The following is an 18,748-nucleotide window of genomic DNA, read 5'->3' on the forward strand; positions in this document are numbered from 1 at the left end:
TAATCTATTCGGATTGATTTATTTATCTCATTCCAAATTTTGATATGTGAAAAGTATATAAAAAAAAACTATTGATTTGCTTACTAAAATATGATTGTTGTGTAAGTACGCATTTGTTACCCACTATAATTATTTGATTAGAAAGATTTTAATTATTTGATTAGAAAGTCATATATTATTGGTCAAGACAAAACAACCAATCAAATGAATTAAAGAATCAAGATGCATGCGTAGCATAATATACGTATAGCTATACAATTATATAAGGCGTACAAAAATAGAAAATGTGCGTCCAAAGTCTAAGGACTTATTTGATGTCACAAGTTGGATAAAAGTGAGTCAATTTGAAGAAAGTGTTGACGTCAACTCTAGAAATCATTCAAATAATAACATTGGCTCGCTGAATGGGCCAGAGCAGGGCACGAGACGGGGACTCAATTGCGTATAAAACATGTAAGAAACATAAGGTTATTTACAAATATGATTGTTTCCAGAGCAAGGCACGGGAAATAGTGACATGGAAGGAATGTCGAAGGCAAACAGTATAGTAGGATCGTGTAATCGCTAGAAAGATAGGTGAAAATTTGAAAACTTCTATTCCAATAGCCTTTACTTTATAATAGGACACTACTAAAATCACAAAAAGCAAATAATTTTAAATGTCTTCTTATGGAGTATATTTTATCTTATCTATCTTCCTTAATAAAAGTGTGGCAGATAAAACCTCTAATTATTGAAGGGCATACAAAAAAACGGAAATGCATTTCTTCTTTTCTGGGGCCATGGACAAATTGGGTTCGATTCCCATAGCCCCAATGTGGAGAACCGAAAAGCGGGCCTACTGCGAAGAAAAGATTTGCTCAGTGTAGGTATAACCTTGATGCGCATAGCTATTGCCTTGATCCCTTGGTCTGCTCGGGTCATTCCATTCCATTGATACACTGCTTACAGATCAGTCCATTGATACGCGACCCCAACCCCGTTATGAGACAATTCTTGTATATAGGCGAAAAAGGGAAATATGGTTTAAACGGCCAAAAAAGACCGCTTTAACACGAGTTCACCTTTTGGTGGTACAAACTGTAGTGGGAAGCCCGATCAAGGGGAGCCCCTTCTTTTCTTTAGCGGAATTCCCGACATTCCACCCAGCTTCTTTGTCAAGAGAAGGAGTTGAGGATCTCTTGTGGCAAGAAGGTCAACAGCCACTCGTCTCGACCCATTGAGTCATGGCCCCCTCTAGGAGTAGCTCCACCCCCAAATTATAATAACTAAAACTCATGCTTTTTGTTATGTTTACTTTAATATTTCTTGCACATAATTAGTATTATATATTTGGTGTCATTCAATTGTCATGACTAATTATTTTATGATAAATCATTTATGATTAAGTTGTGAGATTATTTTTGTTTTAGGGAGGTGTCTATGACTAATTATCACATGATTATTCATATGAGATTAAGTTGTGAGATCCAATTTCATGAATCAAACAGAATACATATTTAATCCCGAGATATTATCTTTCAAACCAAATAACCAACTTTGTATATTCACAAGACCTCAAAGTAAGAAAAAATAATACTCACTCCGTCTATAGAAGGATATTTGGAGCACGAGTTTTACTACAATATTGATAAAATATGAGAGGAAAAAAAATAGATAAGATAGTAAAGTGAATAATGAGATCCATTAATAATAAAGTAAAAAGGGAAAAAAAATTCAGACTAATTTTGACAAGAAAAGTATATGCAACAAGAATTAAAAATTGATTGCAGAAACAAACCTGGGGTGGTCTCCCTCTCATTCTGTGACGTGACTTGTCACCTCTTAATTCGTTCTCCAAATTTTTTTGAATTAAAGTAAACAATTTTTGAAATTAGTTGTACTAATTTAGTCCTCTCATGAAATGGAAATTTTTTGGTAGTGTGTACTAACCTCTCATACATTACACTAGTTAAATTAGCTCAACATAATAGGATTATATGTACAATGCCGGATTAGATTTTGTAAAATTTTGTCGACTCATTATTTGTGCATAATAAGTTCGATTGATTGTTCACGATTACATAAATTTAATTAATATTTTTGTAAATTATCTTAATCAAACACGCATCCGTCATCACGTGGGTCATTATAGTGCCTAATTATATCTTCTATGGTACGTAATAGTATTGTTGTAATGTCTCCATCTAAGTATCGATAAATTTCTAGGGATCACATTAGACATAACTATGGGTCTCCACCATTTAGGACTTTGCATGCGTTAATTTTAGGCAAAACACATTCTTAGGTCCTTATACTTTAGTCAAAATGTTAATTAGGTCCTTGTACAATTTTTTCGTTTTACTGGGTCCTTATACTTTTCACAATATTTTTATCAGGTCCTCGTACGATTTTTCGTTTTAGTAGGTCCTTATACTTTTATCATAAATTTCATTAGGTCCTTGTACAATCTTTTATTTTAGGGACTTTTTTACATTTATCTTGGATAATAATATATATTTAATTAAACTTAATGAACTTTTTAATATTCCATTATTTAACTTAGCATAGTCTATAAAGATAATATCATCTTGTTATCCAATAATCTCAATAAGTTGTAGAGAATAATAAAAAGATTAACCGTGATGATTGAAGATTAAAATCGAAGTGTTTTTTTAGTATAACTATCCGAATTTTCAATTGATTATTTATATTTATATTGAAAAATACGTTTCCCTGAATATTCATAATCATAAGATAAGTTAAATAATAAAATTAAAAAGTTCATTAAATTTAATTAATTAAATATAAATTATTATCTAAGATAAAAGTAAAAAATATCTTAAAATAAAAAATTGTATAAGGACCTAATAAAATTTATAATCAAAGTATAAGGACCTATTAAAACGAAAAAATTGTACGAGGATGTGATGAAATTTATGAAAAAGGTATAAGGACCTATTAAATCGAAAAAATTGTACGAGGACCTAATGAACAATTTGATTAAAGTATAAGGACCTAAGAATGTGTTTTGCCTAAATTTTAGTGATATTAGTATCTAATCAAAACCACTTTACATTGTCAGTTGTTATTAAATGATTGTTTATAATTAATTATTATGCGGTGTTTGTTTAGTGCATTAACTAATGGTCCAATATAATATTATATAAGTATGTTTGTTAGATAGAGAGAGAATTTCCACGATTTAATGTGCGATAGTTGTTGTTAATTGATTATGAAAAACGAACGGAAGACATATTTGCAATCCTAGTCAATTATGATAACGTGTCATTAAATTGTTGATAGTGAATTGTTTTTTAATTATTATCAGGCTTGTTTATGTATTATCATACTCCGTCACAACTCACAACTCACAACTCACAACTCACAAACAATATGTGTATAATAGCAATTAGCATCAAAGGTCCATTCTTTTACTTTTTTCCAAGTATTAACTGACTAATTTAATTAATAAACACACATCGATTATCATTATCATATATACACTTTTTTCTCAATGATCGACCAAAACATCGACTGTGTGAAATGAAAAAAAGACCTCGATGGATTCAAAATATATCCAAATCGTCGTAATTAATTGTGTGCCATAACTGATAATACGAACGAGTCATCTAAATATTCTAGTGGATCATGAATAATCGCAAATCTTAATCTAAGGATTTGACGTGGCACCCACAAGTTTAAAGAATAAATGGTGTAGGCAGTAGGGTGTACTCAAATTTTGGTGGACCTTTCATATTTTGCTAGTAATAAAAGAAATAATATTCTCTAAATAAATGTCGCACTTGGACTCCATACATATTTTAAAAATTAAACAAAATATTAATTAATGAAAAAATTAAAATGTGACTTATAATTTTAGCTTTATAACAAAATATGTGTGAAAAAGTTGGTAAAATGTGAAATACATTCATAACAAAATAGTAAAATTAAATAAAATATTTAATGATGGACTCCCAAAATAGAAATACGATAGACATTTTATGGTGAACAAATAGATTATCTTTTATGATATAAACTACTACATGTGCCAATACCTTTTCAAGTTTATAGTTGACTAAGGTAATCTCAAATAATACTACAAAATCCAAAATAGAGTAAAAAAATAATTTTTATGATACTTCAAAACCCATTCCACTTTTAATTTTTAACAAATAAATGGAGTGCCCATTTTGGATTTACACTACCTTTTCAAGTTTATAGTTGACTAAGGTAATCTCAAATAATACTACAAAATCCAAAATAGAGTAAGAAAATAATTTTTATGATACTTCAAAACCCATTCCACTTTTAATTTTTAACAAATAAATGGAGTGCCCATTTTGGATTTACACTATAACATATTCAAATTACTTTCTGGGATTTTTGAGTAAAAAAGGTAAGTGAATAAAGAATATTCTAAATTTAAATTTGATATAATTAAATGGTTAAAGTAAAATTATTTTTTAATAAAAACACTTACATTAAATAAGTTTGAATTAATGTAAATTGTTAAAAATTCTCTACAAGTGCGAACTGCGAAACATTTTTGCTCCACATTTATGACAGATCAAGTACTAAGTGTTTTATTCATATATCAGACAAATATTGCTTGGATTGAAGTCATAACAAGGAGCGGCCTTATTAAATGAGACGTTTCTTTAATAAATAGAATAAAATAGCAAAAATAGAATTTTATTATGGAACAAAAAGAAGCTGAATAAATTGATGAGATAAGATGATCATATATATTGATCAGATGCTCAAATTAATAAATTTATTGAAATAAACGATGAAATAATATGAATTATTTTAAATTTATTTTTATTACTAAATTAAATTTGTCTTATTTTAAAGAAAATAAACGAGTGGGCCCAAATTTTATATGGACCATGTACAATTCTCAAAATTAAGAAATAATAATGAAATATTGGTATGGATAAAGTAAGAGTCACGTCTATGCCCCATGTCACTTTTTTTATAATTGGTTTTTGATTTAATTATACGCATCCATCCTTATTTAATTAAGTTGGCACCTGTCTTTACATGGAATAATTCAATGTTGAAACTTGAAAGTTAGTTTTAAGTCACCATTAGACAGCTATGATCTTGATATGGATTAATCCAATTCTCTAAAGTCAGTTTTTAAGTCGTCTCTAGAATTTGGAAAAGCTTTTTGGAAATTAAACAACAATTATTTTTTTGTGTGGTGCAAAATTTCAATCAGGTCCATGCAATAGATTAAATGACGCCATTTCAAATGATTAGGCTGCTTGCCAAACTTTTATTAGAGATGCTTTACGAATTTTGTCATATTTAATGATTAAATTATGGATAGGTTTCCACTATTGAACGAGCTTAACGTTTGAAATGATCAAAGATTACACTGTTTAGTAAAGTGTAATCGATAATAATTTTATTGAAATGGAACTCCAACTCACTACTGGATCTATGTCACCATCACCTATATAATACCAACATTAATGCGAGGTTTAGAGTAATATTATTGTCGAAATAATGAGATGAGATGCATGTAAGAACGAAATATGGTTAGATCAATTGACTGGAACAAATAGAAAAACTGAATTCTAATGATAGAATGAAAATACAACGAATTGAATGGTGACACAATTGAAAGAAGCAAATCAACCAAAACGATTACAACGATCCAGTTAAGATTAGATTTGCTTTTGCATATATCTAAAAAACATATAATGAAATTTCTAGTTTAATATTGCCACCAGACATAGATGCATGCTTTAGCATATATCTGAAAAATATATAATGAAATTTCTAGCTTAATATTGCCACCTGAGATAGATACACATAGTATTAAATTGAGTAAAGAATTCATGTGTTTACTCGTTCATATCTGTGATTATTTATGTGATTATTTTCTAGTAGCTGGTATCAAAACTCTATGGTTCATGAGAGAGAAATTTCAATGGATATCGACGAACAAGTTGTTATTAAGAAGTTTGACGGATCAACTTTGCCTTTTTGAAGTGTCAGATTGGGGATTACCTCTATGACAAAAATCTAGTAAAGTCCCTAAAATTCGAATAGAAATAGATGGAACAGTCAGAGTGGGTGATGCTGGATATAAAGTATGAACGAGAAAAAAAGTTAAACCTATCTTTTAACTTTGGTTGACAAATCCTACTCGTGCCAGTGTATACGATATACCAGGACCATGAATCATCGAGTGGGTTGATTGGTCAATGTGTTTGTTGAAGGTGTTGCCTTCTTAGAGCATCCACAATGGCGGGGATGTCCCGGCGGACGTCCCAAAAACACCTCCTGCCACGTCATAAAGACCTCCCACTGCACTGCCACGTCATAAGGACATCCCACTGCACAATGGCGGACATCCCGGCGGATGTCCCGCGCGGACATCCACAATAAAAATTCACCAATTCACCAAATTAATCAATTTACGAAATGTATAAATTTTACAGAATTTAATTTTCGACACGAATACAGATGGATAAATTTCGACAATGATAATTTCATTAAAAAAAATAGAAAAAAAGTACATTTCAAAATAAAAAAATGACTAAACAAATTACATTATAAATATCAACGATGACGACCCCTCCGCGTCCATAGCTCTTCAATTATATTATTCTGAAGTTGAATATGGGTTTGTCGTTGGCGCATGTCGGCAAATGCACGGATCTGATCGTTCTCTCCATGGGGTTCCCTCGTATGTACATTGGCGGTGGCCACGCCGTGGCTTGGACCGGCAGCATCAACATCATCACTGGCCCAATCAGTTAGGGTTGGAAAAGGAAAAGTTTGGAAACAACTGCCATCGAGATAATATGCTCAATAGTTAAAATGTGTGACCCCTCCTATCAAACTATGTGTGCCAGTTATATGATTTTATATGCTAATCTGTGAATTATATGATTGAATATGATCTTTCGCGTGATGATTATATTTAGGTGTTAAGTATGTGATTAATAAATGATACTTCACCCGTTCCGCCTTAATAGAGACGTTTCATTTTTGCATTCATTTTTGAAAAATAATACTCCCTCCATCCCGCAATAGGAGTCTTATTTGGTTATGTTATAGGTGAAATGTAAAGAAAAGTGATTTGAATAAGTTAGTGGAATATGAGTCTCAATTATATATACTCCCTTCATTCATTGAAAATGACCTACTTTCCTTTTGGTTTATCCCAATCAAAATGACCTATTACTAAAAATGGAATCACATTATCTCTAGTTTATTACCCATCTCTTACTTTACTCTCTCTAATTAACACACAAAATAAAATTGCATAAAATTTCGTATCGTCCAAGGAAGAGGTCATCTTCCTTGGGACGGAGGGAGTACTAGTTTAACAATAAAATGTGAGTGGAAAAATTGGTGGAATATGGAGCCTACTTATCATTTATGTAAAAGTGAAATAAGAGTCTTATTATGATGACTCTTATTGTGAGACGGGAGTGAGTAATAAATAGTTAAAGTAGAGAAAAATAAAATAAGGGAGAGAATAATGTAGAGAAGAGTCTTCGATACAGGATTCACAAGCACCACCACCGCAAAGAGAAGAATCCACTTACACCATAGAGATAGAGTAGAAAATGATCATTTACCGCGATGCATATGGAGGGGGACTGGCCTAGTTATTCCCAATTTAGGGGGTGGGGGAGTTTGTACCATATATTTCATTGGTAGACACCACTTGTGTCACGACCGCCCTTTTTAGGGTCATTATATGCGGGTGGTCGCGACTAATGAAACTTTAAGAAAGGATAATTTTATAGGGTTTCAATAAAGTGTTTGACAAAGATAATTAATGTTCCAATAACGAGGGAAAATCAGAATAAATGCTTAAGTTTTAAAACCAAAATCAACAACTATCATATTTATAATCCAAGAGTGAAAAGGAATTCAAAAACATAATTGGAAAAAAATAGTATTATCTCAGCGGAAACGTTCAAGACAAAGAGTGACGTCATGTGTGAAGACACGACGTCACTCGAAATTCAGGTAATAACCAACAATACTCCAATTTAAGCTCAACACCACTCAGCTCGTCGCCGCTCAACCTGCACACAGGGAAAACATATGCAGGGCAGAGTACTATAAAATACTCAATGGACTCATGCCGAAAACAAGTTATCAAAAAAATATTTATATTTATCATGCCACTGTAGGTAACCATCGGGGTTTTTGCTTTTGAAAGACTCGAGGCACCAAAATATTCTATCGTTCAAAAATCGCGGTGCGCAGCCATTTTCTCATAGACGTTTACCATATCTGCTCATACATGACTTGAAATGTGGCCACAAATCAAGTCACTAGACCGGCCAACCCAACTCGTACGTTGGCACACGGTCTACTATAGGTGTACACTAATCCAAGTAGGATTTGCGGCCCTACAAGTACCCGAATTCGATTTAAATAATAAATGGCAAACCCATTTCAGATAGGCACGTTAAAATAGTTAGGACATTGTCCTTATTTATAAGAGAGCCCATCTCGAGTCCTTAATCCGAATTTATATTCTTTCCCTTGCGATTACGATTCACTTGCATGATATCACCTTGGGAATTTAAAAAAAAAACAATAGATCAACACAAGGAATCAAGCAATAATTAAGATGCATGCATTCTAAGGCTTCGATTATTTTCTTATCGATAAGATTACAATTTTTCTCAATTAGAAATTTGATTATTTCGATTAATCCGGCCGCCCAAGGCATCGCAGCCCCCAACAAAATTTGCAATGGGATAATTCGGTCCACGGATATTTAATTAACTCCATTTCAATCCATAAGTGAATATTTTAAAATAATCCAGTTCAAAAGCAAGCAGCCCAAAATTAATCACCAAATAGCCCAACAAATGATAAAACAAATACTTCCAAGATAAATCAAATACTCCCAAGCCCAATTCAAAGTAAGACCTTTGATTGAAAAAAAAAATAAGAAAAAGGGTTTGAAAACTCCCCATTTCAAAACACACGTAACCACTCACATGCCCATCTTAAATCAAACACAAAAATATTTTAGAGGAATGAGACAATTATATACGAAAACAGAAACTCCCATTCCTCAACTCAATCGTGACTCTCTCTCCCTCTCTATTGTAAAACTTGAAACAAAGAACACACACAAATTCTCCAACTTTGAGGAACTCACACACCACCGTCGTCGCACGGGCGCCCTCGATCTCACGTCCGATTCACCCCGAACAGCCCCGCAAGATAAGCTCTTAATTTTGATCTTTGACAGTTTATTCTTTTAATCGGTTTGTTTCGATTGTTAAAAATTGTAGTATACGGTGGTGTATGAAGTTGGATTTGGGTAGAAGAAGTCAGAAGTGTATACCTTCAACAACAGATAGTACACGGATTGGCTTATCAACGGAATCGTGGCTCCTGTTTATCTCCTCCCTTGGTTTCTGCCTGAAAGTGTCAATGTGTGAACTTATCTTATGAGCGGTGGGTTGAAAGATGAACTTGTTTCGCTGCTTCCTCGGCCGTCGTGAGAGTATTGTGATTTTTTTGAGTGTGAGGCGGAAGGGCTAGGGTAGAGGAATTATATATAGCCGGTTATTGAATAAGCAATTTTTGGTGATTTATTTCAATTGATTGTGGTCTAAAATTTGGAAAGATTCGCTGAAAGAGCGTGAGACGTGGGAGTAAATTTGGTACTTGATTGACCGGATAAATTTTGGGAAGGAGATTTGAAGATTATGGAGTAATGCATGAAAGAGAGGAGGAAGATTGATTCTGGCGTAAAAAAAAGTTGGGAGGGATCTTTGGGCTCAAGAAAGAGAATTTAGGTAGGGTAGGATTTAATTAAATTAATTTGGTCTCAAGACCCTTTGTATTTTATTTAAATTGTTTAGTCCACAGTTTATATTTCACAAGATTAGACTTGTATTATTTATTTAATATATCACATCCAACATTTAGGTGAGCCCAATAAATATTCCTCGAAGGAAGGAGTAGTTAATATGTATCACAATTGTTTTGACGAAATTAAGATACGAACATATGTGATAATAAATAGGCGAACACGAACTAGATTTATTATATTTAACGTATAAAACGATGTAGGAGTAAAATATAAAAAAATCTAGAATGTGTATCAACTAAACATACCAAAACGCACGGGAACATCGGCTGCCTTGAGCCAATCCTCGGCTTGCAGGAATGGACCAACCGTGAACTTCAACACATCGTCTCTCTTCAACGTCTTGTATCCTCCCCATTTCACTCTATCTTTGGTGCTCGCCCCTGCCCCTTTGTTGTTATACTCTGCATAGAACAGAGTCTTCAATCCGAGATCACCATTCCATTCCTTCCATCCCTCTGGTTGGATCACATCCCCGATCTCCGACTCCATCACGATCGTCCTCGAATACTCCTTCCACGGCCTCCCGAGGAAGCTCTTCACCTTGGCCTTCTCCGGCTCCAGCTTCTTGTCCGCGAGAATCTTGCACTTCTGCAGCACAATGCCGGTTGTCTCCCGCCTCTCGGCCCTCCCCTGCGCCGTCACCACGTTCTGCTGGCTCTCCAGCGGCTTCCTCAGGTTGATCATGCAGTTTTGGAACATGGCTGCAGCGTCGCCGAAGATGAAGTCCACCGTGCCGGTGATGTGGCAGTTGCGGTAGAATTGCCTGTGGGCTTGGACGTAGAGGGTGCTCTCGTACCCTTCTATGCGGCAGTTGACGAATATCGACCGGTCTGATTGGACTCGTAGCGCCACCGCCTGGTGCTTTTCTGGACCGGCCGTGTTTCTGAACCCTAGCGACTGCGCCATGAATCTGGCTCCGATAGCAACTGCAGTTGTATTTGTGTCAGACATTAACCACTCTACCATTATGTCAGCATACGCACATTTTCAGATGTGTTATTGATAATTGATGAAAGTACAAAAAGTAAGTTGAGTTTTGGAAAGATTACCAAATGTTGCGGTCTCGAAGGTTGTGACTCCATCGACGAAATTCTTACTTCCGGTGATAATGGTCTTCTGTGATCCGTCTCCGTACAATGTCACATTCTTCATGTCCTTGGCAACTACCACATTCTCGTAGTATACGCCTTCTCTCACATAAATAACGTATCTACAAACACGAGACATACAAAAATAATAAGGGATGCCCTAAAATCGAAGGTAAACACTACTACAGAAACCCCTTCTTGTCCCACATCGATAAAATTATGACCCTGGCATCTCCTCTATAAATAAGTGGATAACCAGATCTTTAAGGGAGTGAGTGACTCATTTCTAACGACAACAACAAACATACCGTCCTTTGAATTTCTTAGGCATCGCCCCGAGAGCCTCGTTGATAGTACTGAAATTTCCGGTTTTGTCCTTTGCCACAGTGACATTCGGTGTGAACTTCAGACCGTTAGATTTCAAGATTCTCCGGTAGTGGTTATTATTCATCCAGTTGAAGACCAGCAGCTTCCGCTGCGACCCGTTGGAGGTCTCCGCCTCGGTCAGCGCAGCAGAGACCTGCGACGCCACGGAGAGCGCGTTGCTCCCAAACATCTTCACTCTCTCCAGAATCTTCCTCACCTTCTCCTTGTCCGCCACCTCCGGGAAGCCGTCGAGGCACGTCTGTTGGTACGAGATAACGGCGCTCAGCCAGTTGTCAAGCTCGGCCTTCGCCGTCCTCATCCTCCCAACACGCGCTCCTCTCACGCTCGCAATGGAGCTATTCACCTCGTCTCTACCGTCGTTTAACAACACGAGGCAGTCGTTCAGAGCGGCCTTTGTCATGGGGGTCTTGAACTCGAGACCTTTGGCCTGCCTCGTGACGTCGTCAACTACCTTGAAGGTGGCGACGAGCGACGCGCGGAGGATGTCCATGGGCGTGGCGGTGGCGTTGTTTTTGGTTTTCACTTCCTTGAGAATGCTCTCCTCGCATGTTTTCTTGTAGTCCGTGTTTGCGCACACCGACTTCACCACGCCCTGCGTGGTCTTGGGCTTCGGCGGGGGTGGGGGCGGGGCCTCCTGGTTGTGAGCGGCGACGGAATTGTGGTGGTTGTTTTTGTTGGTTTTGTAGATGGCGAAGCAGACGGCGGCAGCGAGGAGGAGGATGGTGATGGCGGAGATGATGAAGGCGATACCGAGGTCCTGCTTGAACTTTTGCTTCTTCTCCTCTTGGCGGCGCTGTTGGATGAGGTCAAACGCCATCGGTGGCGGCGTGTGGTGGTGTTCTTCTTGTCTGCCTTGGCAAGGCAGTTTGTTTTCCCGGTTAACATTTTAGTATGTTTGGTTGGTTTTGGTGTTTGGTTTATATTTGTGTTGTTTGGAACAATGTGGATTGCGAGGGCGTGGATCGGTTGTAGTTTAGCAAGTGAGGCTCTGGATTAGAGGATTTATAGGACCTCTCTAACTAATACTACTATTCATTTATATATTCGGTTCATGCAGTATAATGAATGATGCTTGTTTTAGTGTTTCCGAAATTTATCTCATTTAATTTTCAAGAAATATAAGTAATGTGTCACTAGTTTGCATCAGTCAAACAATCAAGAGCTAAACCTTGACGGAAACATTTTGATCTATTGGGGTATGTTTCGGTAGTACTTCCTTCGTCTCAGAAAAGTACGCATTATACAAATTTTAATGCATAATAAGATAGGTAAAAAGAAAATTTATAGTACATGTTTTAATCCATAATAAGACAGGTAAAAAGAAAAAGTAATTCTAGTGCTTACTTTGTCCACCATTTAAAGAGTTATTTTGTCATTTTAAATTGTCCACGATTTAAAGAAAGAATCATTAATTTCTTTTTTTTTCCACTTTTGATATGCAGACTAAGCATTCCACCAATTTTTCTCACTCATAATTTATTATAAAACAAATACTATTAAAAATGGGTCCTCCACTTCACTTACTTTCTTAATTAATTTTTCTTCACAGAGTCAATCATTTTCTTAAAACCCATGTCAAGTCAAAATGATTTTTCAAATAGTGGACAGATGGAGTATTATTAGTGGAAAATAAGTCTCACCTAATTATAGATAAAATAGTTTTTAAAATAAGAAAATGCATATTTTTATAGATACAACTAAAAAAAATAGTGTATATCCTCATAGACTGAAAGAGTATTTTGACAGCGCTCTTTTATGTTAGCACGGAATTAGAAGTTGTAAAATGATAGCCTGATCATAGAGAATCAACCCGTCTAATATCACACTACAATCTTCTACTACAATTAAAAAAAGAAAAAGAAAAAGCAATTGTATAAGTATCAAAACAACCAGCACAAAAAAGCATGGCAATTCGCAAACAAATCACCTAGCTACATCTTACAATAAAGTAATTTTGCCACAAATCATTAATATTTATATTAGCCATACATATGTATGTATAGATATAAATCCCGAGCCCCTCCTACACTGCCAACCCGGCAGTATACCTCACACCAGTCGAAGGCAGCCACGAGTTCCCAATAATAAACTGAGACACCGTAAAATTTCCCGCTTCAGCCGAGGTATTAAACACGCGGTAACCGGGCCACTTAACCCGAGCCCCCAACCCGGAACCCGGCCCATAATTCATATACTCACCATAATATAATGTATCGAGCGCAAACTCCCCATTCCACTCGAGCCATCCTTCCGGCCGTATCGCGCCGCTGATGTACGACTGCATAACGACCGTGCGCGAATAGAGCTTCCACGGACGGCCTAGATACGTCTGCGTGGTCGAGTTCAGCAGCTCTGGCTCGGCCGAGATGTTGCAGAATTGGATGGAGAAGCCCGTGTTCTCGACCGGCTCCTTACGGCCTTGGGCTGTGATGGTGTTCTTCTGGCTCGGGAGGCCCTTTCGGGCCACGATCTGGCAGTTCTGGAACACCACGGCCCCGTCTCCGAAGATGAAGTCCACGGTGCCTGTGATGTGGCACTCGCGGTAGAACTGGCGCTGGGAGTGGGCGTAGAGGGTGTCTTGGTAGCCGTGGATGGCGCAGCGGTAGAGGACCGAGAGGTCGGAGTCCGAACGGAAGGCCACGGCTTGGTGCTTCTCGGGGCCGGCCGTGTTCTCGAAGGTTATGTCCCGTGCGATGAACCCTTGCCCTTTCACGGCTGTACAAATAATAAAACAGCTTTAAGTTATCTCAACTGTCTAATTAGTGAAAGGGTTATTTTAAATTTATACTTCAAGAGTTAAATTTTCAGTCAATTTAAGAATGTTTTGAATGTTTCCACAATAATCAAAAAAACGTTTTAAGCATACACTTCTGTAGATTGAGTTGTTAACGGGCCTAAGCCAAACGGCCCAAACCTGACTTGCTAAGGGTAACATATCAAATGTGAATTGACTTACTACCTTCAAATTCGAAAAATTCGAATACAATCTGTACCTGACATGAATCCGTTAACAACAAATATAATAATGGTTGACACGATACAATAACTACGTACACTGTAACTACACAATAACGACACAAACCAAATAGGAGGTTTTAAGATGAAACTTGAAAAGTTACTCCCTCTGTCCCTAAAAGATGTCATACTTATAGGACGGCACGAAATTTTAAGAGGTTTTATTTTGTGTATTAAATGGAAAGAGAAAATAGGAGTATAATTTTTTCTTCATATGTCCCTGAAAAGTATGGACATTTGGTTCGGCATGAGTTTTAATGCATAATTGATAAAGTAAGAGAGAAATAAAAATAATTTTTTTTAAAGTATTGTTAGTGGAGAATGGGTCCCTCCTCATTAGAAAGGAGGAGTTTCCAAATTAGAAAGTTCATGGATTTAAAAGGAAAGAGTTCATATTTTTCAGGGACGGAGAGAGTATATTAATGTGAAAAGACTTTTTTCCTTAAAAATAAATGTGTCATTTTTAATTAAATAAACTAAAAGAAGAAAGTGAGACATCTTTTATGGCACGAAGGTAACAAATTTTCCTTCTCTATATAGGTCAATTCTCTATACCAAATTCAGTAAGTAAAGTGTTAAAAGCATTTCACCGGACGTGATATTATATAGATATACACCGACACAGCCATATGCACATTTTCATGTATTGTTTCCAAATTCGTGATAAAAGAATAAAATATCATGAAACATGAACTGAATCACCCGGTATGGGTACATATTATGAAGATTTTTGTAGCCCCAACACATATACTATATGTTAATTCATAAACATAGACACTGAAATATTTTTAATCTTAAATTTTCAATAAATCAACATCCCATGAGACCTGCCCCATGTGCCTTGGATATGGATAATTTCCTATTCATATATGCAAAGCAATAAATTGATGCGTTGGCCCCCCTACTCTGATGGATTATTAGTGAATTAGATTTGTGATGCCATTTCCAAACCTACATATATTAAATGCAGCAAAGACGTATCTATCCAATAATATTAAATTAATAGTTGGGACGACATTTTCTCAGACAGTCTGGTAGCATTCAATTCGTTAATTAATAATGCATATGCCTGTTCCAATCGAACTAAACATGCAATAGTGCAGTCTTTTCTATTTGTACAGTTAAGAATATAGTATTTTTTTAAAAATTTATGCATATAAATAGGGAAAATCTCCAGTAAATTACTGAATTTCAGAATTTGAAATTTTCCCTCAGTTTCAACGAATTATTTTGACATCTTAGTTAGATTTAATTCTGGCATATGACTTACCAAAATCCGAAATGAACAAATCACTAAATCAGCCGACTTTACTTATCAAAATATTGTCATTTCCGACTTAAATTAAATTGCATATGTTTAATTTAAATCAATTTGGATATGAGGGGATAATTTGGTCGAAATCCAGCCGCAGCTAGCGAAATCAAATTAAATTAAAAGTCCAATTATTATTTGATAAAAAATCAATCAACTATTGTGAAAAACAAAAACTTGTTCTTTGTTTAATTTACTGTGTATCATCACAAAATAAATAAAATTGAGGAAGTTACCAAATGTTGCCGATCGGTAGGTGGTCCAACCGTCGATGAAGTTCCGATTGCCCGAAATAACCGTAGCATTCACCCCGTCTCCAATCATCATAATATTCCATTTCTTCTTACTTATCTCCACATATTCCTTGTACACACCTTTCTTCACGTATATAACGAATCTCTTGCTACTATGCTCCGGGGCTGCGCCAATAGCATCCATAATCTTAGTAAAATTCCCTGTCCCGTCCGCAGCCACAACTGCGTCCGCAGCCAATGGGGTGGACGAGGCCTGGAGCACACGTCGGTCATCGGATTTTAACCAACTAGGAAATTTTTGGCTAGAAATTAATTTTCTACCGCCATGGCCACCGCCCTTGCCATTGCGACCAGGTGGTGACAGGGTAGTGGTAGTAGGGTTAATGTTCGAGAGAATATTGTAGACTAATGAGGTGACTTGGTCTAGGCTGCCGGCAACCAAATCTTTGACAATGCCATTTGTGCCATCAAAGCCTTCTTTGCAAGTGTCTTGATTGATCAACGCTCCACTCAACCATGTTTTCATGTCAGCCTTTACATTTCCGGTGCCGTTATCTTTGCCTGTATACACCATAAAAGTTATGAATTTAAATACTTTTTTTGTCTTATTAAAAGTGGAATGTTTTATTTTTAGGTTGTCTCATTAAAATTGAAACATTTCCTAAAATGGGAACATAAATATCTCTACTTTTTATTCACTTTTACTTTGCTCTCTCTTTATTTATTCATAAAACAACACTATATAAAATCTCGTACCAGAAATTAAATGTTTCACATTTATTGATAACTATTAATGTGTTAGTTTTTCGAAAAGTGGACCTTTATTTTTTTTTTTCTTTTTTAGTGTAAATGAGATAACATATTTTTAACCACGAGCATGAGCATGAGCACGAGCACGAGCAACCCCACTTCACAAATAGTCACAGAGATATTTATTGAGTACTATAAAATATAAGATGCAAGTTCCCATAAATAGTTCGCGTGAGTATGTAGTCGCACATATGCTCGTATAAAGTCGATAACAATTTTTTACTGTATCCAACACATGTATCACCTCTACACCACACAATCAATCTTTACGCGCTAATCTTTATGTATCTCCGTCACCTTTTATTTCAAATTTAAAAATATAATTGGTACTTCTTTTTTCAACTAATGCGTCAAATCAAAATTTTGCAAGAAAAATAAAACATAATAAGCTCAGTATAAATAGAGAATTGAAATCACTGTATAACTTTTATATGCCATTTTTCCTATCACTAATTCGTTTTATGATAAAATTTTAAGAATTTCTATCATGGCATCAAAGAGAGTCGAGTCTATCGATGACTAAGGACTAAATTTAACTAACCCAAAATGAAACAATTTCATATATATGGAAACCAATTAGACAAAATTGTTGTACTTTCCCTGTCTCTAATAATTTGTCATCATTTAATTCGGCATGAGTTTAAGAAATGTAAAGAAAAGTGAATTTAGAAAAAGTTGATGGGTATATGATTCCTACTTTTATATATTTAAAATGTGAGTGAAAATGAGTTAATGTGAGATCAATTGTCAGAAATGATAAAAGTGAAATGTGTAAAATATCTAAGAATAGTCAAAAACATAAATAAGTGACGAATTTTGAAGAGGATACACCAACTTCACTCGCATTCAATTCTTTTATGTGAAAAAATAAGACAAAAGTAAATAGGCAAAAGAGAAGATGTAGAAAATACCATTGGGATTTTGTGAAGCAGAGAGAGTCCAACTCAACTGGTCCACAGAGAGATCCATGAGATCAAGGCAGTCGGAGACGGCATTGCTCAGCCGGAAATCGCCGAATGCGCCGGAGAATTGTGAAACTATGGAGATCACTTGCCGGACTATGTCGATGGTGGACCTCACAGACCCCACAAATTCCGACGCCGGAACCTTCAAGTTTCCCAACTCCGAGGCCTTCTCACAACTTGCACAACATAAAATCGTTGCTAAAAACAAAAATTTGAACAAACTTGACCCCATATATTTCACGAGTAATTGGTGAATGATATGTGCTACAATTAATTGTTAAAAGTGGAAAGGAAAAAGGGTTAATTAAGAGGTGGCATGCAATCTGGAAATGGGTAGAGGATAGTAAAAAATGTATGAAAGAAGTGGTCAATATTGGATTGGAAGAATGTTTGTGTAATAAATAGGCAGGGTTGTGATTGTGATATAGCAAAAGGTTAGGAGGCAGGTGGGAGTATTTAAGAAGGAAGGTCTCCGCTTTGAATCAATGCTTCTCATATTTTATTCCATGGCCTAATTGGTTTTAAATTCTTGCGTTATATTTCCTTCTTTGTGCAGTAGTAGAGGCATTTATATGGGGTATAAGATTTAAACAGACATACTTAATTGGAGAAAAAATAAAGGAGGTGAAGAAATAAAGTAGAAAATGAAAATAGTTTTTATCAAAAAAGAAAATGATAAAACTACTTTCCCCGTCCCATAAAAATAGGGACATTTGAGACGGCAGGAAAATTAATGCATAACTAATAAAGTAAGAGAGATAATAAGAGGTAGTTAAAATAAAATTAGTGATAGTAGGACTCACATTATTATTAGTGTTTAATGGTAGACTATAGTGGTATAAGTAGTAAAATAAATTGATGTATATAAGTAATGAGTTGGGGAACTTTCTACGAATGAAAATGGATTATTTTTATAGGACGGATGAGAAGAAAAGTGTCCCTATTTTTATGTAGGACGGAAGGAGTGTAATGGAATTATTCATGGCAACCAGTTACCACATGGCAGCCCCTCCGTTCGCTGGCAGAAGGAAATCGTCGGGTGCTATCTTAGGTCTACT

General features: G+C 35.7%; 2 protein-coding genes across 2 annotated transcripts; both read right to left on the bottom strand.

The window, feature by feature from the left end:
• Window positions 1-10,090: 10,090 nt before the first annotated feature.
• Window positions 10,091-12,151, bottom strand: LOC125210847 (pectinesterase-like). Its single transcript, XM_048110453.1, has 3 exons — window positions 11,256-12,151; window positions 10,909-11,069; window positions 10,091-10,785 (listed from the first exon to the last, which is right to left on the bottom strand). The coding sequence occupies exons 1-3, from the start codon at window positions 12,149-12,151 to the stop codon at window positions 10,091-10,093; spliced, it is 1,752 nt and encodes a 583-aa protein (XP_047966410.1).
• A 1,036-nt stretch (window positions 12,152-13,187) lies between these two features.
• Window positions 13,188-18,134, bottom strand: LOC125215162 (pectinesterase/pectinesterase inhibitor PPE8B-like). Its single transcript, XM_048116496.1, has 3 exons — window positions 17,637-18,134; window positions 15,898-16,476; window positions 13,188-14,049 (listed from the first exon to the last, which is right to left on the bottom strand). Exons 1-3 carry the CDS (start codon window positions 17,920-17,922, stop codon window positions 13,358-13,360), a joined length of 1,557 nt encoding a protein of 518 aa, XP_047972453.1. The 5' UTR covers window positions 17,923-18,134; the 3' UTR covers window positions 13,188-13,357.
• Between the last annotated feature and the right edge of the window lie 614 nt (window positions 18,135-18,748).

The sequence above is a fragment of the Salvia hispanica genome, chromosome 3, assembly GCF_023119035.1.
Source record: "Salvia hispanica cultivar TCC Black 2014 chromosome 3, UniMelb_Shisp_WGS_1.0, whole genome shotgun sequence".
In the NCBI taxonomy this organism is placed as follows: domain Eukaryota; kingdom Viridiplantae; phylum Streptophyta; class Magnoliopsida; order Lamiales; family Lamiaceae; genus Salvia; species Salvia hispanica.